The sequence below is a fragment of the Erinaceus europaeus genome, chromosome 3 (assembly GCF_950295315.1).
Source record: "Erinaceus europaeus chromosome 3, mEriEur2.1, whole genome shotgun sequence".
Taxonomy (NCBI): domain Eukaryota; kingdom Metazoa; phylum Chordata; class Mammalia; order Eulipotyphla; family Erinaceidae; genus Erinaceus; species Erinaceus europaeus.
Genome location: NC_080164.1, coordinates 18507252 through 18535115, shown reverse-complemented (window position 1 = coordinate 18535115; position 27864 = coordinate 18507252). Strand labels below are relative to the sequence as shown.

General features: G+C 42.5%; 1 protein-coding gene across 12 annotated transcripts in view; it reads right to left on the bottom strand.

The window, feature by feature from the left end:
* The window catches only part of BABAM2 (BRISC and BRCA1 A complex member 2), a 452740-nt gene that overhangs the window by 65935 nt on the left and 358941 nt on the right, over window positions 1–27864 (bottom strand). For 9 of the 12 annotated variants that reach the window (XM_060186772.1, XM_060186774.1, XM_060186773.1 and 6 more), the window contains 3 exons: window positions 24391–24490; window positions 20477–20547; window positions 17421–17503 (listed from right to left, as the gene is read on the bottom strand). In XM_060186772.1, the coding sequence (XP_060042755.1) occupies window positions 17421–17503; window positions 20477–20547; window positions 24391–24490 (254 nt within the window). The remainder of the gene's footprint in view (window positions 1–17420; window positions 17504–20476; window positions 20548–24390; window positions 24491–27864) is intronic. The other 3 variants (XM_060186776.1, XM_060186778.1, XM_060186779.1) reach the window with 1 other exon arrangement.

The window sequence follows — 27864 nt, the reverse complement described above, 5'->3', positions numbered from 1 at the left end:
GGGTTATAGGGCAGGTCAATTTCTAGTGTTGTGAGAAAATCTCCAGACTATAAAAACTTTCCTAGGATCCAGGTGGTGGCACACCTGGTTGATTGTATATGTTACAATGTGCAAGGACCCAGGTTTGAGTCCCCAGTTCCCACTTGCAGGGAGAAAGCTTCACGAGTGGTGAAGCAGGGCTTCAGATGTCTCTCTGTCTCTCTTCCTCTATATCCCCCTCCCTTCCCTCTTGATTTCTAGATGTCTCTATCCAATAAATAAATAAAGATAAAAAAACATTCCTTTTCCATCCCCCACAATAAATAAAAAGCAAAGATACCTCACTTTTCTATTAAACATTCTTTAAAAAATTTTTTAATCTTTTATTTAAATTTTATTTATTTATTATTGGATAGATACAGAGAGAAATTGAGAGGGGAGGGGGAAGTAGAGAGGGAGAGAAACAGATAGACACCTGCATCCTTGCTTTACCACTTGTGACGCTTTCCCCCTGCAGGTGGGGACCAGGGGCTTGAACCTGGGTCCCTGCACACTGTAATGTGTGTGCTTAACCAGGTGCACCACCGCCTGGTCCCCTCTATTAAACATTCTTTAAAAAATTCATTATCCTCTGGATAAGGTCCATATTCTCCTGTCTGTCATTTAATTCTCTATGAACTCTGGGCTTTAGCTGCCTCTTATCTCAATCTCTCACCTGCTCCTGGGGCCTACTGGTCATTGAGAAATTCAAATACACGAACAGTTCCTCACAGAGACTTTATTCCTTTCCTCTGTGTCTTTGCTTATGCTTGACCCTTTGCTGAAATGTTCTCATCGACCCCTTGACCTACTGTGTTCCCCTAACATCTGAAGTATGCCAAGCATTGTGCTGTGAATGTTTCATTGTTGGTTTTCTGCATTCACCTTTCTCACTAGACTGTGAGTCATTTCAGAGCAGGCAGCATGCATACTGGTATCCCCAGAGACTTGACAGTGTCTGAATCAGAGCAGGTGCTCAACACGCGGCGAATGAAGGAGCTAAATCAACAAACAGATGAGTCAACTAATACAGAGGTCAAGTCTGGAAGCTATGGGAGGAAGGAGGGAAGGAAGGGAGGAGGGAAGGAAGAAAGGAAGGGAGAGAGGGAGGAAGGAAGGATGGAAAGGAGGGAGGGAGGAAGAAAGGAAGGAAGGATGGAAGGAAGGATGGAAGGGAGGGAGGGAGGAAGAAAGGAAGGAAGGAAGGAAAGAAAGAAGGGAGGGAGGAATGAAGGGAGGGAAACAGGGAGGGATGCACGAAGGAAAGAAGGAAGGAAGGAGAGAAGAAAGGAAAGAGGGATGGAAAGAAGGGGATGCATATTAAAGAGGAAGTAGAACTATCTGAAGATGATGAGATCATGCATGGAAGTTCTAAATACTAAAGGTCAATATGCAAAAATCAATTGTACTTCAAAAGAGATGCACAACCTGTATACTAAGATCTCAAACACTGTCATGGAAAATTAAAGAAGATATAAATAAATGGAAATATATATTCTGTCCATGAATTAGAAGATCCAATATTTATAAAATGACAATTCAACCCCAGTGGAATTATAGACTCAATAATACTTCTTACAAAGTATACTGAATTTCACCAATCGACAGGCTAATTCTAAATGACATTTGGGACGGCAATGTATCTAAACAGCCCACACCATTTTAAAAAGGAAAGGAAATACAAAGTTAAAGAACTCATACAACCTAACTTGAAAAAATAATACTAATAAAAAGAGTAAGCACACTATGGTGGGCATAGAATGGCAGCTTTTGAAAAAGTGTGAAAAAGCACTTCTGATTCAAACCAGTGTCATCTCAATTTTAGAAAAGTGTGATTATAAACTTAAGAGATCAATGGGGAAAAAAGAGGGTACAGAAATAGTTCTATGCTTAAATAACCAGTTGATTTTTGACAAAGCTGCCAAGGTAATTCAATGGGAAAAGGTCAGCCTTATACACAAATGGCGCTGGAACAAATGGAATTCAGTACAGAAAAACAAAGGAGCGTTTCCCCTTGCTTCATATAATAAACAAAAAATTGACTGGAATGGATCAAAGACCTAGGCTGAACAGGTCAAACTAAAGTTTGGAAGAAAACAATGTCCAGATTCTTTGTGAACTATATTAGGTATATAGTATAAAATTCTTTGTGAACTAGATTAGGTATATAGTATAAAATTCTTTGTGAACTATATTAGAACATCCTAGGCAGGGCAGATGGACACATACACATACACACAATATGACAACGAAATAAAAAGTGACAAAGTGAACTCTTAGGAAAATTTTAAAAATCATCTTTGAAATATACAGAAAAAATGAAAAGACAAGTCATAGATTAGGTGGGGGGAAATTATAGCATATATAACAGACTATTTTTTTTAATCCAAAATGTGTACAGGCTTAAAATAAGCTCAAAAATAAAACTAGAAACTCAAAACTATCTGATTAAAATCAGGAAAAGGATTTGAACATTCACACCTCACAAAATAATTTACTTACCAAATAAGCAAATGAAAAGATTCCTAACATCACTAGACACTAGAGAATTAGAAATTAAAATCACACTGAGCTCCTGCATACTCTAAAATCACTGAAATTAAAAAAAAAATTGGTAACAGCAAGTGCTGGAGAGGACATGGGAGAACTGGAACTTTCCTGAGCAGTGAGAATGGCAAATGCTCCTGAACTTTAGCAAACAGTCTGGCTGTATCTTGCTGAGTCATAAACACATACTTCCTAGCATCGCCACCCCCGGAATTTTACCCAAGAGAAATAAGAACATATGTTCACATAAAGACTTGTATTTTATTATGTTTGATCATAGGAGCCTATTTTTTTCATCACATAAACATTTAATAAGGTTTTAGAGCACAGAAACACTTCAACTCCCTATATTATCCTGCTCAAGGAAAAAGGTAAAAAAAAAATTAACAATCAATATTTATGAAATTAGTATTTGAAAAGGAAACTCATAAAGTCTATTTCTTTATAGCTAGAAACTAGAGACTAATAAAATGTCCATCACTTGGCAAACAGATATACAACAGGAGGGGAAAAAGGAAAAAAAAAAAGTTCAGCAATAAATAAGAAGGAAACATTGACTATTAGGAAATATACCATGTGCAAATGGAAGAATCATTAAACTTTCAACCCAAGCATCATTTTTTTCTGGTATTTTCCTTGAGTTGAATACTAACTACTCAGATTTTCAGGGTAGCACCAAGACACTGAGAGTACAATACTGAACACGTAACGCTATGAAAGTAGTTACCTGCCTTAGAGTCTCAAACCAGCAAACATAGGGAAAATATTTAATTGGATTCAAGAACTCCAGTTTCCAGGCCTGGTCTGGCCCAGACCGGCATTCAGTCACATTCTTTTCAGAGATTCACAATGTGGGAAAATCTGGGGTCCGCACTATCTTTTTCTCTTTTATCCTCTACAGGGGTCCTTGGATACATTTCAGGGACCCAGGAATTGTCACTGGAACAGGTACATCTTTCTATTTACTACCTTGAACTGAAATCTAGCCTTTCTTCCAATTATGAATATAGGCAGTATCTGTAACAATGTTAGTAGTGCCCCAACTGTCACCAGCAGAAATCACCTGTATTTTTATATAACATTAAAGGGGTGTTGCTTATAGCAAGATATATAAAGGTCGACAAGACTGTGGGATAAGAGAGGTACAATTCCATATAGTTCTCACTACCAGAGCAAAATCTCTTCTTTATCTTTATCTCTATTTCACAGTCTCTGCCTCATAAATTGTAAAGGATTGATAATAGTATTGTTAAATATTTCGTATTTTTATCAAAAATACATTTGATAATACCATTGGTTTTCCTTGTAATACAATATGTTTTACCTTATACATTTAAGCATATTGTTCAAACAAGGGAGCCACAGGCCTCATCAGAGAGGTCTTTGGCACAAAAAATTCCTAAGTGACCTCTAACGGTCCATTCAAGTGCTAAGATTTCCATTTTAAGCTGGCTCATATTCTCAATGAGGCTATCAAAGCAGTTTGAAACTGCAAACATACAATTTTGTCTTTGGTAAACAAATCCACACTTTTTTTAAACACTCCACATTTTCTTTCTTGTTTCATAATTTTTCTTTTAAATTATTTTATTTATTTAATAGAGACAGAAATCAAGAGGAAAGGGGGAGACAGAGGGACACCTGGAACACTGCTTCAGCACTTGTGAAGCTTCCTTCCTGTGGGTGGGGACCAGGGGCTTGAACCTGGGTCCTCTGGAATTGAAACATGTGCGCACAGATGAATGAGCCACTTCCCAGCCCCCCCTTCACATTTTCTTAACTAAATTACGGGGGTGGAAAATGGGTAGTAATAGCCATTATTACTTGGGAATAACATCTCTTCAAAGCAAGATTTACAAGATGCATGATCTTGATTTGTTTGTTTGTTTGTTTGTCCAGTCATTGCTGGGGCTCAGTCCCTGCACAATGAATCCACCACTCCTGGTGGCCATCTTTTCTTTTCTTTTTTCTGTTTTTTTCTTAACCTGCGCTACAAATCCACTGCTCCTGTGGTCTTTTTTTTTTTTTTTTGATAGGATAGAGAGAGATTGAGAGAGGAGGGGAAGCTAGAGAAGGAGAAATAAAGATAGATACCTGCAGATCTGCTTCACAACTTGTGAAGCGACCCCCCCCCCCCCCCCCGTAGGTGAGGAGCTGGGGGCTCGGACTAGGATCTTTGCACTTCGTACTATGTGCACTTAACCTGGTGTGCCACAGCTAGGCCCCCTCTTTCATTTTTAATTAAGAAATATGTGTTTTTTAAAAAACTGATTCATTAAAAAATTTATATTTATTTACTGGATAGAGACAGCAGAAATTGCAAGAGAAGGTGGTGCTAGGGAGAGAGACAAGAGAGATACCTGCAACACTGCTTCGCCACTCATAAAGCTTTCCTCCTGGAGGTCGGGACCAGGGGCTTGAATCTGGGTCTCTGCACTTTGTAACATGTGTGCTCAACCAAGTGTGCTACCACCCAGCTCCTGAAATAATTTTTCTTATTTTACAAGACAGAGAGAAGTTGAGAGGGAAATAGACACCTTGTTTAGAGAGGAGCAGGAGGAAACAGACACCTTGCATCACCACTCATGAATTTTTCCCCTTCAGATGGGGATTGGGGGCTTGAACCCAGGTCTTTGTGCATTGGTGACATGTGTATGCAGCCAGATATGCCGCAGCATGGCTTCTTGGGTCTTAATTTGTTGAGATCTTTTTTTCCCTTCAGGGTTATTGCTGGGGCTTGTTGCCTGCACTACGCCTCCCGGAGGCGATTTTTTCCTTTTTGCCCTTGTAGTTTACCATTTTTATTGTTATTATTGTTGTCGGCATTGCTGTCATTGTTGTTGATAGGACAGAGAGAAATTGAGAGAGGACGGGAAGACACAGAAGGGAAGAGAAAGACACCTGCAGACCTGCTACACTGCCTGTGAAGCGATCCCGCTGCAAGTGGGGAGCCGGAGGCTCAAACCAGGATCCTTACACTGGTCCTTGCGCTCTGTGCTATGTGTGCTTAACCTGCTGCGCCACTGCCTGGCCCCCAATTTGTTGAGATCTTGACTTGAATGAACTAACCACAAAACAAACTAACAAAGAAAATGCCACACTTGAGGACTGGCAAGATGGTTTATCTGGAAAGGCTTTGTCATGTGTGACACAGGCTTGAGCCCCTGGGCCGCTAAGTCATGGGAGCTTTGCTGCTGTGGTGGCTGTCTGTTTACTTATCTTTACTTATCCTCCCCCCATCTCTCACTTCTCTACCCACCTCTCCTAGAAACAACTAACCCAAAGTGGTGAAGCCCCACCAGCAATAAAACAAACAACAACCCCATGTTTGAAGCAAATAGGGAAATCTGAGCACCAGGTGTTAGCTCAGAGAATAAGCTGTAATATAGTATCATAAGAATACATCTTCTTTAAAACCCTTTATCTGTTTGAGATACCCACTGAAGAATTCAGAGGCAAAATGATATTTCACAATTAGAAAAAAAAAATACAATTAAGAGGAGGAGGCAGAATCTATGAAATATGGTAGACAGAACTGTAATAACGGTAGTGGGCATATGGGGGTTCTTCGTATCTTTCTCTGTACTGCCTTGTTTGAAACTTACAATTAAGAAAAAAGTGATTGAGGGCCTAGGTGGTGCCACACCTGGTTGAGTGCACACGCTACCATGCGCAAGGACCCAAGGGTCCAGTCCCCACCTGCATTAGAGAAAGCTTCACATGGGGTAAAGCAGTGAGTGCTGCAGAGATAAGAACAAAATGTCTGCTGGGGGCAGAGACAGAGAGAGAGAGAGAGAGAGAGAATGGAGCAAGCCCCAGGAGTGTGGTGTTCCCTAGATATCAGGGCTGTAAAACTATGGTAGAAAAGGAAGAAAAACTTACGTTACTTGGAAGGAAGCCACTGGCAATTGAGAAATAACCTGAAAGAGCTTCCCTCTCCGCCTGCCTCTCTCTCTCTCTCTCTCTCTCTCTCTCTCTTCCTTCCTTCTTAATCTCTCTCTGTCTCTATCCAATAATAATAATAATTTTTGAAAAAGATTTACAGGTCACTAAAGTAGATTTGGTTCAAAAAATGCTCACACTGCAGGCTGTTGAAGGTAAATATATAAAAACCGTGTACAGGAGCCCACAGTTTGCTATCACTCACTCTTTTTAGAACCTTGGCCATTCCCCAGTCAATATGGCCTTATTTGGTTCAAGTAACTCTGAACTCTGGTAGGTTTGCCTGGTCTTTGGTAATGAGCTATGGTGATTGCTCACTGTGTCTAAATGGGTGAAATCTGCCCTTTGATGTCCACTAGCTGGTCATTCAGTTTTATTCTCCCTGTGGCCACACAGTGGAACCTCTGTGGTGACTGTATTTTGCTGCCACTGGACAACTCACCACCACTCCTGAGAAAGGAAGCCAACTCCCTGCCTCAGGTCAATACTGTCCGTTTTGGCCCACGCTCCTGAGAGACGAGACAGCACATACATCTTCAACCGGATGCCAATACTTGGCTTTTGTTCCTGGGGCTCACAGGTTCTTTGAAGCTTTGAAGCCTTTCAAAAGCCATCCGATGCTTGCAGATATGCCACGTAGCTACGCGAATAGTGCAGATTACAACACAGGCTCTAGTCAGTTCCTGCCTTTAAATCCTGGCTCTGCTGCGGTCAATATAGTTACTCTTTCTGTGCCACAGTTCTGCCATGTTGAAATGGAGTAATACCAGCAATTACTCCTAGAAGGATGTTGTGAGGATTAATAACACTGTGCCAAAACAACCTATGCTTCATGGAAGCACGATTCTCTGAGAAGGTGACACTGGACTAGATCAACACCACAGAAGCTACCCTTTGAAACAGTTCCCTCTCACTAAGTCAGATGTCTTCTTGGGTTGCAGCTTATTCATTTCAAAGCAGCTGTATCCACTTTTTTAAAGTTGAAGTTACTTAAAGAGCTTTCATGACCTTCCTTTGAGTTTATCTATAAACTCACTTTAGCAATTACTTTAATCCAATAATTACAAGCGAAAGGGGGGAACAATCATTGTATGGTATTGTGTACCTGATTCATAACCTCTCTTCTTTCAAGAGATCCTTTAATATCATTAAAAAGGTGTCATGTAAGTCCAAAGTATTAGAGTGAAGAGACTAGTTTCAAAGAAGATTAATGAGATAAGTGCTCAAATCAGTGTCAGAAAGCACAGACTTTCTCTAAGTACAGTCTAAAGATGAAATGGAAGTTTCACTTTGAATCAAAGTAGTAACAGAGGTTGCTAGAGGACTAGAGCTATTTGAGTTGTAGAACATGAATAGGGTGTGTGATGTGTGAGATCAAAATATGAAAACCACTTGGCCAAGCAGAACTAACCACTTTCCAGGAACTTCAGGATAAAAATTAACCGAAATGTTTCAAGTATCTAAAGAATTCAATAGTTCTTATAATCAAAGCACAAAGAAATTTAGAAAGTTGATCTTCCTTTTATCTGTTTTCACATTCTTTTATCATTTTAAATAATATCTAGAGAACTGATTGGTTTCACTTCTTGTTCATAAACGATTTCAGTTCCCACTGCCTTGATAGTTATTATTACCACTAGAAACGATAAAACGAAAGCACAAATCTGTATTATGTCTAATCTGAGGTAAACAGACCAATTCCAAAATACTACTATACTTTTTATAGACTGGCTTTAATTCAAATAAATAACACTGTGGTTCCCAATTTTAATCATTTTACTGATACCCATTTATTCCTCTGATTATTTATGTATATAAGGATGTGATATGCATCCAGAAAAGTAAGCACTTTTTTTGTTCTGAGGAACATTACAAGCTGGGGCTACTGACTACCTAGCAGCCATCTTGCTTGTTGCTAGCTACGTTGTTATGTGTGGCAAGGAGGTGATTCCATTCTACTTTGTGCAAGAACTGAGTGATTGCTACTACGTATGACAGCTTTGCTGCTGAGTAGTAGAACAACAGAGCTAATTCACTGCAAATAACTGCTGTGGTTACACTAGCAATTGTGGAGCCTGAAAAATCACAGCGTGGATTAGGTACTTGGAGCAATAAACAGAAGCCTCTTATTGTTAATTAAAATGTCAAAAACTGCCCTGGTTCCTAACTTATTGGTCATGATTACAGACCTACAAGGAGAGAATTACTTAGTCAACTAACAGATTTAGTCTACAGCTATTGATTTCCCCTAACTTACAAAAGAGTATTAAGAGAAACTGAGGTCTAAAAAACAAAGAAACCGGGGGTCGGGCAGTGGCACAGTGGGTTAGGGGCATGTGGCACAAAGCGCAAGGACCGGCATAAGGATCCTGGTTTGAGCCCCCGGCTCCCCACCTGCGGGGGAGTCGCTTCACAGGCTGTGAAGCAGGTCTGCAGGTGTCTATCTGTCTCTCCCCCTCTGTCTTCCCCTCCTCTCTCCATTTCTCTCTGTCCTATCCAACAACGAACAACATCAACAATGGCAATAATAATAACCACAACAAGGCTACAACAACAAGGGCAACAAAAGGGGGAAAAATGGCCTCCAGGAGCGGTGGATTCATGGTGCAGGCACCGAGCCCAGCAATAACCCTGGAGAAAAAAAAAACAAGAAACTATTTTTTGAACTTAATGTAAGCTTAAAACAAGTGAGTTAATGAATGAAAGGATAAAGACACATACCAAAAGGAGAATCTCAGGAAATCTGTGAGAGCTGTAATTCTTTAAAATAAAGAAAAAAATTACTCAACTTAATGAAAAAAAATCCAGCCACATCATCCTCTGAATCCATGATAATAACCAGGAAATAGAATAGCACAGCAATCAGATTCCTATGGAGACACACTGGACAGATTCAGCAGAACAAAGTACAGGAAGAATTTGTTTCACCTTATTTGAATGTCTTTTAACATATAACATTGTTTATAGCAATAGCAAAAAAAAATCTGTATTCTGTTTACATTATAACACCGATGTCAGTAATAGCACAAACAAGGGAGAGGAAAAGGAGTAAAGTTGTGTTATTTTAACAGGTTTGGGTCACCTGTTGTTCTGAAGTTGTCTGTGTTGAGCTAAAGATGCATACTGTAGTCTCTATAGCAAGCCCCATGAAAAAAAAATTTAAGCATGTTAACTAAGCAAACCAACGGAAGAATTAAAGTGGTATATGAAGATGTTAACTTGACATAAAATAAGATAGAAAATAAAGATTCAAGAGGAATGATATAAATACAAAATCCAGATCAGAATGGAAGATCCAAATCTGACCAGAGCAATATGTGACGTGTTATCAACCTTCACAGTAGAACAGCAGAGATTTTTAAAAAATGAATGCACACCTAAACCAAATCAGATGTTATCTATAAGAGACTAATTTAGATTTAAAGAAAAGAAAGAGAAAAGAGGAAGTGGAAAAAAGGTTGGAAGTGGTGGGATAGAAAAAAATAAATAAAGTAAGTGAAGGTGTTGAACAGACTCTCTAAGAAATGTGAGAACTGTGGTAGTTATCATGGGGAGGGGAGGGCCATAGAGCTTTGCTGGTGGCTGTGGTGTGGAACTATGCCCCTGTAATCTTGTAAAACACTATTAAATTACTAATTAAAAAAGAAAAAGAAAACCATGAGAGCTGGGAAGGTTAACATCTGATAAAAGCCTTCACAACAAGTATCACCAGAGACAAAGAGAGGCTTTCCATAGGGTCAAAGGGTCAGTACATGCAGGAGACCTGCCCTGGCTCACAGGCCAGATGAACTGAATCCTGGCACAGTGAGATGTAACACTGAGATGAGAAGCCTTGGGCACGTCGGTAATTAGAAAAAGTTACCCTTTAACTTACATTTTCACGGTTCTGTTGCTTGGATTCTGAAGGTGGTGGCTGGAGCCCCAATGGCTTGTGGGAGCAGGGGAAGTCACATGTGTGGGATGGTAGACCAGAAAATCTAGAAGAAATCTGGGTCCTATTGATTTTTTTAAAAGATTTTATTTATTTATTACTGAGAAAGATAGAAGAGAGAGAGAGAGAGAGAGAGAGAACCAGACATCACTCTGGTACATGTGCTGCTAGGGATTGAACTCAAAACCTCATGCTTGAGAGTCTAGTGCTTTAGCCACTGTGCCACCCTCCTGGACCAAGGTCCTATTGATTTTTACTATTATTATTATTATTATTTTACTGATCAGCTCTTGTTTTTGGTGATGTGGGGGATTGAACCTGGGACTTTGGAGCCTCAGGCACGAGAGTCTCTTTGCATAACCATTGTGCTATCTCCCCCGCCTGGTCCTATTGATCTTTACATTGGGAGTTTCAGTTTAGCTCTGCCTATTTTCAGATCTCCTATATATGAGGAAGAAAGAAACTTCTATCTTGCTCAAACTATTGTTTTCCAACTATCTGTGAGACACTGGTTCATCTGGCTCGCTCTTACTTCTAATCTCATGTTATATGAACCTTTCCTAGCTCACTATTCCAGTAACATTGGCCCACACAAGTTCTTCCTTGTTTTTTTCAATTCTTTGTATAAGCTGATTTTCTTGCCAGGAATCTCCTCCTCTGACTTTCTGAAAGGGTGTTCTATAAGATCTCCGTTGAAATGTCACCTCCTCCAAGAGGTCTTCCCTGATCATCCTACCAACACTCTACTCTTAGTCTCTTTGGTAGTCCTCTGCTTCGTTACATTATGGCACTTCCTACATTTGAAATTTAAACATTTGCTAATTTACTTCTTGACTGTCTGTCTCTGTTGTTAGACTAAACTAGGGCAGTTAATTGTCACACATTACTTTGTGCCTTGCATATACTATGCAAGCTCACAAACTTTAAAAACAAGTGTATATCACTTATCTGATATCTTTTCTCATCAGCTAGAATAGGGAGTGGCAAGCATTTCTGTAAAGAGTAAATATCTCAGCCTTTACCATCTCTGTTGCATATTCTTTGTCCCCCTACTTTGTTGTATGCTTTACACTGGGTTCTAGTTCTCCCCCGCCAAGAGAATTGGATCAGTCCTGTTAGTTTCACAGGCCTGCTTGGCCCCGTCCCTAGGAACCCCGCCAGAGTTCCAGAGTTGCAGAGTTCGAGAGTGCTTGCGCCGCCGCAAAGAGACAGCAGAGTTCTGTTTGGTGATTAGTTTGTCTTAGTTTATGAATCGTTGTTCCTGAATAAAGAAATACAGCTTCCCTGCCCAGCCGTATGTCTCTGGTCGTCTCTGTTACCCGCCCGTGAAGCTAGCCCGGCCAGCTGGAGCCGCGGAATTTTTAACAACACTACTTCTTCAACAGCCTACTGAAAACATAAAAATTACTCTCAGCTTGGGAGTCAGGCAGTAGCGCAGTGGCGCAAAGCACAAGGACCGGGTTAAGAATCCCGGTTCGTGCCCTGGCTCCCCCCCTGCAGGGGAGTTGCTTTACAAGTGGTGAAGCAGGTCTGCAGGTTTCTATCTGTCTCTCCCCCTCTCTGTCTTCCCCTCCTCTCTCCACTTCTCTCTGTCCTATCCAACAACGATGACATCAATAACAACAACAATAACTACAACAACAATATAACAACAAGGGCAACAAATGGGAATAAATGAGTAAGTAATTTAAAAAAATTACTCTTAGCTCAAATGCCATACGAAAACAGGCTGGTATTCTATATGGAAATGACTTTTAATAGGATATGGCCCAAAGGCCATAGATAGGAAACGGCTCACAGTGGTAGTGTAACTGCAACCCCAAGTGCCTAAAGGTCTAGTTCAGGGATTTCCTTATTTCTACCTGGGACACAGCACTGAGCATATAGTAGGTGCTCTGCAGACTGAGAACTCAGTCAAACTGATTGGGTTACAGAGGCAGATGAGATAAAACCATGAAATGAAAGTGGTCAGACTTGGCCTAGTAAGTATTTATCAGGGAGGCAAGGCATGTGGTCCAGGCTAGATGACTCAGACTCCTCTGCTAAGGATTTACAGCAACGGAGAAGGACAGCTTCTCACAGTCCCAGATTTTCTTGTGTTGTCCGAGACGTCACAGTGCTGTCATTCCAAGCGGCATCCTGCTACTTCAGGCAGCTGACTCTGCTTGTACTAAAGTGCACCTGACCGGTGCTCACCAGAAGAGCTAGTGTCCTCCCCAGTGGCGGCTTTGGAGCTGTATGTGCTTTGCGACCTGTCTCATCACTAAGCATCCTGAAAGCTGCTGGTTTAAATGTATGTTACCTCCGGGAGTGAAAGTGGCTGAGCAAATACGGAACCACCCATATAAATACTACAAACAATCCTTCAGTGATGGCCAGGACGCCTTCTCAAAAATAATTTCTGGACGGAAATAGGTCTGTGATCCTGCTGTGCTCACACGTCTTGCGACAGACTGATAATGAAGGAAGCAAGGAAAGCAGAATCCACGGCTGAAAGCTCCAGGGCCATACTCTCGGCCACAGTCCCGAGTGAGCGCCAGGAAGTTGCCAAGTCTCCTGAGAGCTCCCAGCTTGCATAATGTTCCCCTGTAGTCACTCTCACTTCCGCACACTCAGGCAGAGTCTGAGGTCAGAGCTGCCTCAAGGGAGAAGTGCTGCTATCCTCTAACATCCCAAATGCTCCGAATGAACGCCAGCACCCAGCCTGTGGACAGTCGACTCCCCAGGCCTGGGAAAAACAGAGAGAAGGGACAACAGAGGCATCAATCACCCAGTGTCCTATTCATTCTTCAGAGATAAGGAGCCTATGGACACTGGGTTGCTCTAAGAATAGTGGAGCCAGTCAGAGAAGATAGGCTTCATCTCTACACCCGTATTTACTTTTCACTCTGCAATGCAATGCAATTAAGTCTTCGCCACTGAGATTCATCTCCCCATACTCACAGAGAAAAAAATAAAGAAGAAGTGATCCCTGGGTATTGAAACAAGTGTGAAGATGCTCCCTAAGGAAGGTAAATGCCAGAAGCTTAACCGCGTGAGTGAAGAAAGCGCGTTCTCTGCCCAACATTACCTGATGTAGCCGGCCCTCCATTAACCAGGAGAAAGGCGCCGACCTGATGTAGCCGGCCCTCCATTAACCGGGAGAAAGGCGCCGACCTGATGTAGCCAGCCCTCCATTAACCGGGAGAAAGGCGCCGACCTGATGTAGCCAACCCTCCATTAACCGGGAGAAAGGCGCCGACCTGATGTAGCCGGCCCTCCATTAACCGGGAGAAAGGCGCCGACCTGATGTAGCCGGCCCTCCATTAACCGGGAGAAAGGCGCCGACCTGATGTAGCCGGCCCTCCATTAACCGGGAGAAAGGCGCCGACCTGATGTAGCCGGCCCTCCATTAACCGGGAGAAAGGCGCCGACCTGATGTAGCCGGCCCTCCATTAACCGGGAGAAAGGCGCCGACCTGATGTAGCCAGCCCTCCATTAACCGGGAGAAAGGCGCCGACCTGATGTAGCCAGCCCTCCATTAACCGGGAGAAAGGCGCCGACCTGATGTAGCCAGCCCTCCATTTAACCGGGAGAAAGACGCCGACCTGATGTAGCCAGCCCTCCATTAACCGGGAGAAAGGCGCCGACCTGATGTAGCCAGCCCTCCATTAACCGGGAGAAAGGCGCCGACCTGATGTAGCCAGCCCTCCATTAACCGGGAGAAAGGCGCCGACCTGATGTAGCCAGCCCTCCATTAACCGGGAGAAAGGCGCCGACCTGATGTAGCCAGCCCTCCATTTAACCGGGAGAAAGGCGCCGACCTGATGTAGCCAGCCCTCCATTTAACCGGGAGATAGGCGCCGACAGGAAGAAAGAACTTATTTATGGACAGGCTGTGAGTTAATGATGGAGCAGGAGGCAGCATCAAAGTTCCTTCATTCTCAGACGGATCTTACCCAGCAGAGAATCAAATGTGGGCAGGAGTACTAAGAGACAAGGAGCAAACAGCTGAGAGGAAAGGAATAACAGTCCAAAAAAAAAAAAAAACACTTTGGAAAAAGTAAACTAAATCTCTGGGTCCCATATACTGGCCATGAAAGAGACGGGGGGGGGGGGGGGGAGGGTGATGGTTCTGCATGGCAGGTTTGGGAAGTCTAAGAGGAAGGTGAGAGGGAACCAGAGAGAAGAATGTTCCACTGGACACCTTTTACCACGAAGAAGATATTCTCTGGAGAATCGACTTTCTACAGGAGCAGGGATATCACACCGAAAGTGCTGATGATGTGAATGTTCTTTTGTCCCTGAAGCCCCCTCTTGCTAGCCACCACCAGGACAATCGCCATGAATTACAAGTGGAAAGTCAGAATGAGCAATTCCAAGAATATGTCTTCCCTTCCATCTGCTGTGATCTAGCATCTTGTGTAACAGTGGATATGAAAGTGGAGCCACAGCTGGAGTCCAGAGTAGGTTTCTGGAATGAGCTGGAATTTCAGATCAGCTGGGGATGAAGAAACTAACTGAAGTGTTTGACTGACTTAGTATTTGCAACTATCTGTCTGTGTGTCTTTCATCCTGCCTCCTTCAAGTTACTCTGGGAGTTCTCTGACTGTCACCACCACCATGTGGGGCAGGGAACAGGCCCTTTATGGGACGATGGGAAGCACACCAGGCAAAACTCACCACCTATCCAGAGCCGTGAGAAACTAATCAAAGATGCACTCAGAGCCAAGGTCAGATTACCAGGGGAGAAACAGAACCCCTGACAGTGACATGGTCGAGAGATGTGAGTGGCAACAGGAAGCGAGTTCTCACAAAGGGACCAAAACTCTGAATGGAAAGCCAAAGCAGCAACACCTAAGATCAGAACCAAAGCAGTATGTGCAAGGCCCACTATTTGGCTCAGCTGTGGGGCCAGAGAAGCTATGGAGTGAAGGGGAGACTGACAGGCAGCTGTGACTGGGAGCATTCTGACCCACCTGGCCTGGAATTGTAGATTACACCCCCTATCCTACGCTCATGTCTCCTCTAGGTTTAACAACAAGATCTCCAATGTACATAAGAGAAACTGAAGTGGTGGGAGGCTTTCTCCTGTTGACTGGAACAAGGTCATGCAATTAGTTGTAGGCACAGCCAAGACTGAAATCTTTACCTCTATAATATAACTCTGTTTATCCACAAACACAATTAATATGAATCTATATGCCTGCATTTTCCAGATGCATTTGAAAAAGATGGCCCCAGCAGACGACTGCTACAGAGTAAGAGCTGTGTGTGAGAGCACTGCATGACACGGCAGTGCTTGTCGGGAGCACCTAGAGCTGTGTGTCAGAGCACTGTATGACACGACGGTGCTTGTCGGGAGCACCTAGAGCTGTGTGTCAGAGCACTGTATGACACGGCGGTGCTTGCCGGGAGCACCTAGAGCTGTGTGTGAGAGCACTGTATGACACGGCGGTGCTTGTCTGGAGCACCTAGAGCTGTGTGTCAGAGCACTGCATGACACGGCGGTGCTTGCCGGGAGCACCTAGAGCTGTGTGTCAGAGCATGCCGGGAGCACCTAGAGCTGTGTGTGAGAGCACTGTATGACACGGCGGTGCTTGTCGGGAGCACTTAGAGCTGTGTGTCAGAGCACTGCATGACACAGCAGTGCTTGTCGGCACTTGAAGGCAGGGAGAGAACCAACTCCAGAGAGGACAGTGAACTCTGTGTCGACTGGTCCACGATTACTGTTTTAATTAGAGACTCTTCCCTTAGCACTACAGACTTTTTGTGCTTCTTCTTTTATTATGCTGGTATGAAAACATTCATGTAATATGTCAGACAAACTAATTTAAGAACTATTTTGCCCAGGTACACCACAATCAAAGAGGTAGGTAAGTCCCAAGTCTCTCCCTCTTCCTCTCTTGTCCCCTCCCCCTCTCCTTCCCATCCCCGTCTTCCATTTTCCTCTCCCTCTCCTCGCCCCCCCCCCCCCATCATCACCAGGGTTTCACTGCTGTAGGCTAAACAGAAAAGGAGTGACAGAGTCAGATAGGGAGAGGGGAGGATAACACACTTCTGAAGGTCCCCCCCAGGGTTGTGGGTGCCAGGGGCTCGAGCCTGGACTGCACACATGGCAGAGCAGACACCTTCTCGAGCGAGCTGTCTTACTGACCCCAAGTCAGTATTCCCATATCTCCTTATCCTGAAAAGGGTTATTTAAGGACAGGGTGACTCTATACAGTGAGTATCGTCAACCCAAACTCACTGCTCTTTACATAAACTTAGGAGAACTGCAGCTTTAGTACCTGTGGCCTCAAGACTGGGCATTTCACATACCAAATGATGAAAGAATAAGTGTCTAGGTTGACCAGTAACTTGAACCTCACACTTCAGATCACTGGTCCTTATACTAGAAGACTTAAGTTAACTGACTGACTGATTATTTAACACAGCAAACATTTCAATATTCCTACTACATGGAACATCATGATCATTTAACACAGCAAACATTTCAATATTCCTACTATATGAACATCACTGGAAGGTGATGCCAGGAATACATGAGAATCAGCCCGGCTTAAAGACGAAGCATATCATCAAAGCTATGGACTTCTCACTTAATAACCACGTTCTGCAGTCCGTGTGTGTGTGTGTGTGTGTGTGTGTGTGTGTGTGTGTGTGTGTGTTGGGGGGGGTGCCTGTGCATTCTCTCAGGTTAGTTAGAAAGACTCTGATCTTCACCTGATAAACATCAAGAGCAACCCTCTCTCCCTCCCACCCTACCCAAACAACCAAACACATCTCCAGACATTGCAGACCTGAATGAGGAGCAAATCACACCTGGTTGGGAGCCACTGGACTAAAAATATTTCCTCTTTGAGGTCACACTACAAATACACTGTGCTCAGTAGTAAAAGGAATCAAGTCAGGACACCAAACATTCTCATACTCAAAATTACCTGTGGCTCTGCACATGTTTAAATGTATGCTGACTTGCAAACAGCAAAAGTATACTCACTGTGTACAAGAAAACAAAAGTCTCTCCACATGAGCAGCAGGGTGAGTTTTGTAAATCCTTCTGCATCATATTCCACAACGCCTCTAAGTGAAAAACAAACACAAGCATAAGCAAAAAAGATCCCATCAAAACAAGATATGAAGCAGATGAGACTAAGACAAGAATATATTCACGAGGTCACTAAGAATGATAGTGTCATCACAGGATGGATGTGGGGTCTGAACAGAGAGCTTCTCAGTGAGTAGTTTTGATACTCACTGAACTGAACTCAACTCCTCAGTTCTCAGTGTTCTCGTCAGTAAACAAACAATACTATTATCTTTTTGTGAAGGTGGGGGAGGTTTTGAGCTTGTGTGATTCCACTATTCTTAGGCTGACTTTTTAATTTTTTTCATCGAGAGAGAGATAGTCAGAGAAGTAGAGACACCACAACACTGTTCTATCATCTGTAGGACTTCCCCTGGTGCTGTGGTACTGGGGCTCAAAACCAGGGCCTGCCTCCACAAGGCAAGGCAGACCATATGCTAAGGGAGCCATTTCTCAGACTTAAGCCAGCAATTTTATCCATCCCTGTTTGTACTACTTTACATGAATTTATGATTGACCTGATGGTTTTTTGTCTTTTATTTTTTTTCAGATAGAGGCACAGAGAGAGAGAGAGAGAGAGAGAGAGAGAGCCAGAGACAGTCCTTATAGTGCCAAAGCTTCCTTCAATGTGGTAGAGGTTGGGCTGAACCTGGGTCACAACACATGGCAAAGTGACACGATATGTTTTAACACTGTGAGCTAAACTTTTTAGATTTTGCATCCTATAAGTTAACACAAGTGCAGAAACCTTTCTGGCATACATGCAGTACAGTATGGTAGTACTCACCTGTTCAGCAGTACTGCACAAAAACTACACTTGCATAATAAATACACACACAAGTGTGTGTTAAAAGAGATTTGAAAACAAGTGTAAAGATGATTTTTTTTTTATTGTTTTCTTGCAAGCCAATAAATGGGAGGGGGGCACATGCTCTAGGGTGTATTCTCCGGAACTCGGTGTGCTAGTTTCTTCATTTAAGATTATATACTGACATTACTCTTACTCAGAAATGCAGAGGGTAGATAGCATAATGGTTATGTAAACAGACTCTCTTGCCTGAGGCTCCAAAATCCCAGGTTCAATCCCCCACACCACCGTAAGCCAGAACTGAACAGTGCTCTGGTTAAAAAATAAAAATAATAATAAATAAAATAAAATAAAAAATCTTACTCAAAAATTAGAAAGCCAGTGGTATCATTTATTAACCACTGTCTGTACCATAAAAATGTTCTAAAAGCTGGAAAAAAACTAAAGTATTAAAGACTCAAGTGAGAGACAGTCTTATTATTTAGATATTGACACTTCTATTTTGGAAGCATCAGTTTCACTGTGGATAATGAGAAAATTTCTTGAAAATGTTTTGAGGAGTCAGAAATTTTACTTATAAGTATGCCATCGTCTATAAAATTATATCCACATGACTGGTCAATTTATTTCTTAATTACATTTTTATCCTCATTTCCATGTTCCTTTTGTCTCAATTTCTTCATCTATTTATTCAAAATTTAAATTGTGTGTTACTGTATATCTCTTATATGTCTATAAGTCTTCTCTGGAATATGGAAAGCTCTTAGTGTTTAGTCCCTCTAGATGGGCAGAATGATCCCCGTGGGGGAGCCAGGGAGACAGATCACTGGGCAGTGCACAGTGCTTACGTCTTAGTTCCCAGGTTCAATCCCAGGCACCACATATTACAGATTTACCTATCCACCTCCCTTTCACATACACACAAAAACCACTATTACAATAACACACACACACACACCCAAATCTTCCAAGCCTGCACAAGGTGGAGAAAAAAAACACACTATTTGAGGGGGAAGAATGAAACTGGGAGAAGCACATCCCCTTTCCTACTAAGCTAGGTCTTGTAGAGCTGCTGGACATGGCCTCTGCTGTCACTGCTGAGCAGCACTGCCACAGTTCCACGAGGGAAAGAGGGTGGGGCAACAGCAGGGCGAGGGGAGAGGCCACACAGCCACTGTTGTACCCTACCTCTCCCTGCAGGGACTCTCCCAACTCCTGGTCCCAAGGGTGAGTCCTTGCTTCAAGTGCCTAAATTAGCTCTTGTTCTGGAATCAGTGGGGCACTGTCTGGAGCTGGAGTCCTGTCAGAAGACCCAATGCCGGAGAAACAGGTTTCCGCCAGGTTTTAGCTCTTCTAGGTGTGGGGCTTCCATGGGGTTACTGAACTTCTCAAAGTGCCAGTGGGTCTGGAGGAGAGGGCTCCCACAGGTGTGTCTGCCTTACCATGCTCGAGGCCCTGGGTGAGAGCCCCAGCATCACATGGGGACATGTGGGATGGGGCCAGGGGAGCTCTAAGAGTGATGTTTCTCTGTCTCTCATGCTGTCCTGAGTTCATTTCCCAGCACTACATCAAGAAAAAAAAAGTGCAGGTGGGAGTTGGGCAGTAGCGCAATGGGTTAAGCGCACATGGTGCAAAGCACTAAGACCATTATAAGGATCCCCGTTTGAGCCCCTGGCTCCCCACCTTCAGGGGAGTCGCTTCACAGGTGGTGAAGCAGGTCTGCAGGTGTCTGTCTTTCTCTCCCCCTCTCTGTCTTCCCCTCCTCTCTCCATTTCTCTCTATCCTATCCAGCAAGGACGACATGAAAACAACAATAATAACTACAACAACAATGAAAAACAACAAGGACAACAAAAGGGAAAATAAATATAAAAAAATTTTTAAAAAGTGCAGGTAATACTTGTCTGGTTCACCTCGTGACCACTGTGCAGGAACAGGGGTGACAAAGACACTTGCTAAGCTGGTGTTGCCACCATGGCTGGTGGTGTGCTTGAAGTTAGTGACCTCCACAGAAGGCACCTGGCTCTCCTGCTTAAAAAGTCCTTCTGGGAGCTTTAGTGGAAGCAACACACCCGAAAGAAGGTCCTCATCAAGCCCTCCCAGTAGGTCCTCAGGAAAGGAGGCCATTGCTAGTGTGTAATGTCAACACAGAAGAACTTACGTGCCGAAGTGACTGAGGAAAGCAGCAATGTACTCTCTCCTTTTGTGATATCCTTGAATTACATACTGCACCTGGAATAGGAATCCCAAGCTGAACACAGAACAGGGAATTTTAAATGCTCTACTATGAAAGTTCACAGATTCTGAGAAGTAGAAACAACAGTAGAATGAATATCCATATTCCCAAGTGGGAAGCAACATCAACAATTAACATTAACAAGTAGGAATGTCCTTCCTGATTGCTTCCTCTAACCATCTACCTACCTATCACCCTGCCAACTTTCAGATCAATTAGAGACATCACGGTAGCTCATCCCTGGATATTTTAGCAGGTTGCTCCAAAAAGCAAGACATTTTTCCTACATAACAACAATATCAACGCCACACCCAACAAATAGCATAATTACTCTCTGAATCCATCTAATACTCTGTTCATTTTCAAAATTTCCTAATTGTCCCCTCCTCCCCGGTTACTCTGGACAGCAGGCTGTAACCAGAAATCAGGCATTGAATCGAGAAGAGCGGTACTTTTTGGGTGTGGGTGATGTGTGTCTCCTAACCAGAACACAGAACGCTGACTTTTCAAAGAGATTAAACTAGAATGCCCTTTACCCTAGGTTCTGGGATTGCTTCCTTCCCTTTTCCTCTACCTCTGTTCCCTATAACTCAGATGTTAGAAGTAATGAAAAATTAGATTCAGGCAAAACATTTCTGGCAAGAAAACTTCATCAGAAATATTGGGTTTGCTCACTGGATGATGGAAATTACAGCCAGACCACTCTATTGTCACGAAGGAATGTGCATGTGTATAACTAACTTCTCCGAGCAAACCAAGGTCCAGCTCTCTATCAAGCTTTCACCTAATGGCTTTAGGATATGTTAGAAATTCTTGTCTGCGTCAGTCATTCCATTAATACTTGAAAGAAATGGTGATTTAAAAATTCTGTTTTTTTTCCCTTTATTATTATTTTTATTTCCTTTATCCAATCACTTGTAAGGAAGAGTTATTTTTTTGTTGTTGTTATCATGAAGTGGGGGCTGGCAACCTTGACCACAAACCCAGGATAATATTTAATATTTAATTCTTTCTTTTAAATTCCTAATATTCAGAGCAAGACATGTAAGAATGGGAGATTCTGTTTTGCCTTTTTATGTTTCCTTGTTATAAAAAAAAAAAGTGAGTTCAATAAGCAAGGCATCTAAAATTTACCCATAAATTTCTAACACAAATATACATTCCTTATTACATCTTCATAATGACTGAAAGAAGCAGTGGGAGAAAGAGACCTCCAAATTATTTATATTGAATTCTTTACATTGAATTTCAATAGCTAGGAAAAGTCTGAGATAAATTGCTTGAGACAGCCTTGACACAGTTGATACTGATAGCCATGCTCTACCCTTTATAAGTAAAACCATTCTATTTATATAATAGGACTTTATATCAATTTACAAGAACAGTGCTTACTTTGCAGACTTGATGCAGGATCAGAAATGTTATTTTGGGAAAAGAAAAACAGATGATAAGTTTGCTTAAGTGGCCTTGTTTGAAAGGGGGATGAAAACAGTTCTGTATACTTGATATTAAAAACAGAAAGCCATTTTAACAGAAACCCACAACAAAACTGGTTATAAAGATAGATTCCAATGTAATTATGGAAATTCATTTGAAGAGATTGTTTCTAAAAGCAGCCCATACTGTCCTCATTTGTAGCAAACAGAAGAGCATCAATTCTAAAAAGACAAGTGAAATTAATGAAAGAGAACCAGATAAGAAAAACTTACTGATTCTTGTATTTCTGGGAAAATGGTCTTATAATTTTTTTTGAGGAAAATGTATGCCTAGAAATTAATCTCAATTGGAGAGCTTTTAAAAAAAAAACCCTTTTCTTCTTGGTTCTGAGAAACCAAATTTGCATTTTTCTCTATAATACTGGGACAGAGATTTGAAAACAGTGCAAAGTTCTAGAATATCAATATGAATTCTGTCCTGAGAGTACTGTAGGAGGGCAGACTGCGGGCTTTGGGCCAATGGGAGAGAAGCCACCACTCAAGGAGAGCTAAATGTTCTGGAATCTGTGCCAAGCGCATGAGCCACAAAGGTGCCGGCTTTTTAACGCCTCTTTCATTGAAAAATGAATAGTGAAGACTTACAAATACTGTATGCTAAGCTTTTTTTTTTTTTCTCCAGAGATGAGCTATCTTTGAGCAGTGAGATAAACAAAAGCTCCATTTTCCGGACTAATGTGAGTATGTCAATACCAGCGGAGAAAACAGGGCTTGAGGAATAAAGTGAATGAACTCAGCCAGCCTATGTGAAGAGGAAAAGAAAGTCTGGGCGTTTGCGGTGAGTATTTTCAGTTCCTAGCAGAACACAGTAGCTAAACATTATATGTTCTTATATTTTTTAGAAATAGCTGACAATGAGTCCACTCGCCAATCAGCAGCTTGTTAATGCAGCTAAGTTTGCAATACACTCATACAACTGGAAATCGTGTCTTCCGAAGCAGGACTCAACCACACAGTTCTAGATGTGACAGGAAGAACCAAGCAGTGACACTGACCATGTGGGATACAAGAAGCAGAAAGTGATGAAGGGAGTTAATGCAATGTTTTAATGCACTCTACTTTTAATTTTTTTATTTTTAGTTTACCAGCAGGGTTATTGCCAGGGTGTGGCGCCTACACACGACTTGACTGTTCTGTAAGGACTTTTTTTTTCCTTTCTTTTTTAAAAATGTATTTATTTATTAATTTATTATTGGATAGAGACAGAGAAATTGAGAAAGGAGGGATATATATATATATATATATATATAGAGAGAGAGAGAGAGAGAGAGAAAGAGAGAGAAAGAGAGAGAGAGAGAGAGAGAGACTTACAGCCCTCTTTCCTCACTGTGAAGTTTCCCCCATGCAGGTCAGGGGACCTGGGGCTTGAACCTGTGGGTCCTTGCGCATTGTAACGTGTGCCCTTAACCAGGTGCACCATCCCTGGCCTTTGTTTCTTTCTTTACATGACTGAGACAGAGAAAAACAGGACTAGAGGAGAGAAAGAGGGAAGAGAGGGACACCTGCAGTACTGCTCCACCGCTCGTGAAGCTTCCCTCCTACAGGTGGACACTGAGTCCTTGTGCACGGTCATCTGTGTACCACTGCCTGCTGTCCCCCACTCTGCCACATCCATAGAAGACAGCTGAACAGGGAGCTGGGCGGTAGTGCAGCGGGTTAAGCGCACGTGGCGCAAAGCACAAGGACCAGCGGAAGGACCCCGGTTTGAGCCCCCGGCTCCCCACCTGCAGGGGAGTCGCTTCACAGGCGGTGAAGCAGGTCTGCAGGTGTCTATCTTTCTCTCCCCCTCTCTGTCTTCCCCTCCTCTCTCCATTTCTCTCTGTCCTATCTAACAACAACGACATCAGTAACAACAGTAATAATAATTACAACAATTAAACAACAAGGGCAACAAAAGGGAATAAATAAATACAAAAAAAAAGAAGACAACTGAATAGAATTTGAATAGAATTACTCTGACATAAAAAGTGGCAGCCACACACATATGTATGCATGCATGCACGGACACAGAAATAGACCAGATAACTGAGAAATACATTCAAAATTCTGAAGGCATAAGGTCTAAGATCTAACAAAAACTGAGAGAATTGCAGAAGTTTGAGAGAGAGAGAGAGAGAGAGAGAAAGAGATATTTCAAAACTCCAGGCAAAAATTTTAAATGTGAAGATTAGAATCCTTCGCAAAGGAAGGAGGAAGTCAGAGATAGGATTCAAAGTGGGAGAGCTAGAGATCCTGTGGCAGCTGACACCAGGTGGGGAGAGACGGATGGTCCACACAAGGCTGACCGGTCTACACTGGAGGGAGGAGCCCCACGAAGGGGGAAATCATGGGAGGCTTGCTTGTTACCTTGTTGGTGAGCAGGTGACACACTTGAGGAACATAATCAATGAGACAGCCTCCTCCTGGAAAAGCCGGGATGTGAAGTGCTGAGGAGCCTCCGAGGGCGCTGGAAGGACAGGCGTATTAACAGTCACACTTCTTGTTCTTCTCCCCCCTGCTTATTGAGGGATTAGTGATTTACAGTCAACAGTAAGGTACAGTAGTTTGTACATGTGTAACATTTCTCAGTTTTCAGTGACACTTTCTTAGGGGTTCATGCAACAAAAGGAGTGATGTCCCCTAGTTTGTACATGTGTAATATTTCTCAGTTTTCAGTAACACTTTCTTAGGGGTTCATGCAACAAAAGGAGTGATGTCCCCCAAACAGAACTGCTTCTCTTGTCAAAGTCTGCTTACCAATCTGATGGAACTAAGGACTGAGGCCTGAGTTAATGCTGATGGGGAGGTGGAATTCGCTTTATGATCACATTACTTATTTTAATTCATTTTGCTCAACTTGCTCGTGTTAGATGTGACTAGTAACATCATTAATAGCAACTAATGACCTTATCTCACAAGCGTAACAAATTTTAATGGGCAAGTGTATGACCAATATTAGTGCGTGGCACCTGCAGAGGAAACTGACTTTTCTGCTACTCGGACTGCCCAACTCAGTGCTGCGTAGAGAAGCCACTGACTGGACATCCGACCAGGCTACTCATAAAATGAATGTTGTGGACTGGAGGGAGGGGCTGGGTCTGCAGCTGACCAGCTTTGTTCCTTCTGGCAGCGTCTTCAGTTCACTTTTCCTGAGGGGCAAGCGGTCTAGAGCAGGGGTTGTAAGCTCCAGAGCCAATTTGGTCTAGCCAGGGGATGCAAGTGATTGAGAGAGGGTGACGGTGAATAGGTGACTTTATGTGTAAAGAGCACTTCCGGCTCAGCTCCAGCTGGTCACATAGAAATTTACATGGCCAGGGGCCAGACGGTGGTGCACCTGGTTAAGCGCACACATTACAGTGCAAAAGGACATGGGTTCAAGCCCCTAATCTCCATTTGCAGGGGAAAAGCTTCATGAGTGGTGAAGCAGGACTGTAGGTGTCTCTCTGTCTCTTTCCCTTTCTATCTCCCCTCTCAATTTCTCTGTCTCTATCCAGTAATAAATAAATAAAATAAAAATATATAAAAAAGAAATTTACAAGTCCAGTCTTACAGGAACCTAATTTCCTCTCTCTCTCTCTCTCAGATTCATTTAGTCATTAATGAGTAATAGGAAGGGAGAAGAGAACCAGAGGACCAACCCAGCACATGCACTTCTAGGGACTGAACTCAGGACCTCATACTTAATGGTCCAGCGCTTTCTTTATCCACTGTGTCACCTCCTAAGACCTAATTTTTCAAACGAGGCCACAGATCTAGATTATTTAATATCTTAAGTTTCAAAATGGCAGCAACTGATTAAACCTTATCTGAAATACTATGCTGGGGGCCGGGTGGTGGCGCACCTGTTTGAGCACATGTATTACAATGTGCAAGGACCCAGGTTCGAGCCCCTAGTCCCCTCCTGCAGGAGGAAAGCTTTGCAAATGATGAAGCAGTGCTACAGGTGTCTCTCTGTCTCTCTCCTTCTCTATCACCCCCTTCCCTCTTGATTTCTAGCTGTCTCTATCCAATAAATAAAGATAATTAAAAAATTTAAAAAAAAAAAAGAAAGAAATACTATGCTGTCTGGGTTCCCTGTCCACAGACCCATCCAAGCAGGAATTCTGTTACACTGAGCACTCAGTTTACTCACTTAGTCCTTCCTTCCCTTTCTCGCTTCCTTTTTCTTCTTCTTTTTTAAAATTTTACTAGAGCATAGCTCAGCTCTGACTTATGGTGGTGCTGAAGATTGAACTTGGGACCTCTGGTGCCTCAGGCATGAAAATATTTAGCATAACCATGATTCTATCTCTGCAGTCCTGATCCCTCAATTATCTAAACAAGAAGGTACAGTAAAAAAAACAAACAAAAAACTATTAACCCCAAATTCTTTGACACACTGTTGATCTAGAAATGATTTCTAGAAGTTCCATAGAGATTCCCTGTTTGGTTTTAAGTGACCAGTATGTAATTCTTAAAAAGAAATTGTTCAGGACCTTTCATATACCATCCTTAATCTTGAGTTGACTTTTATTTCCTGCTCTCACTTCCCTTTGCTCCTTTTTTTTTTCTAGCTTGAATGTAATTTTAATGTATATTTCTGTAATACAACAGGGTATAAAAGACTCTTAAAATCTCTCACTGCTGTGCTTATTCATTATCTAAGTCCACATGGTTACAAGGCTGTAAATGGAACCAAAAACCAGGTAGAAAATCATTCCTAAGTAGTTTACAGCAGTGAAACTAAGTCTAGAGTCTGTGATACAGGAAACATACATGTTTAATGACTGAAAGGACTCTGGATGCAGACTGTCTTCCTAATGGCTATGGACTTCTGAAATTAATTTTTCTGATAAAAATAAATCTTGTTAATTCATTTATGACGATGAAAAGGTCTGAAGGAAAATATAATCCTAGGTGATGTGATGAAATCAACATGGAGTGGAACTATTCTTTGCTCATTTTTTCTGCTCAGATGATATCTAAGAAGCACGGCAGCTCTGACAGCTGAGAAGATGATAAGCCAGCATCCAGCAAAGCCTGACACTGACAAATCACCCGCATACTGCAACGGCACAGGATCAGCAAGGCCAACGCCTCCTTTTGCTCCTCTCAGGGTGGATGGATCAACTCTCAGGAAGGCTGGGAAAATAGACTTGTGAACCGAAGGCAGGCGTCTTGTCCTCTCTTTTGTGTGCCAAACCAGACAGAGAACACAATCTAGCCAGAAGGAGCTAATATTTTTTATTCCGGTGGGAGGCAGATTAAGAAGAAAACCCTAGGGCTGGGGAGACAGCATAATGGTATGCAAATGGCTTTCATGCCTGAGCCTCGGAGCTCCCTGGTTCAATCCCCAGCACCAGCATAAGCCAGAGCTGAGCAGTGTTCTGGTGGGGGGGGGCACTATAGTGCCAGGAAAATAAATCCATTATTCAATTACTTATTAATATTTGGCTTTTAAGATTATTTATTTTTATGAGAGAAAAGAGGCCAGAGCATCACTTAGCTTTAGAATATGGCAGTGCTAGGGATTTAGGCCTGAGTCCTCAGTCCCATGCTCTGACTGAGGTACTGTATTTTTATACTTTAGTTATTGGTGAAGTATCTGCAGAAGACAGAGAATATCAAGACCCAGGCTTCTCACAGTCTAGTTAGTGGAATGATTAGTACAATGAAATTCCTCCCCCCAAATAATCTGGACACTTTTACTTCCAGGAATTTATTATAATGGCTTAAATATTATAGGGTAAGTTTGTAAGTGTTCATTCAGTTGAATGCAAGGCATGAAGAGCTCGTGGATAATCCTTTGCGCTTGGAACTCCTCTCCTGGAGTACAGCCATTAAACACAAAGTGCCAACAGA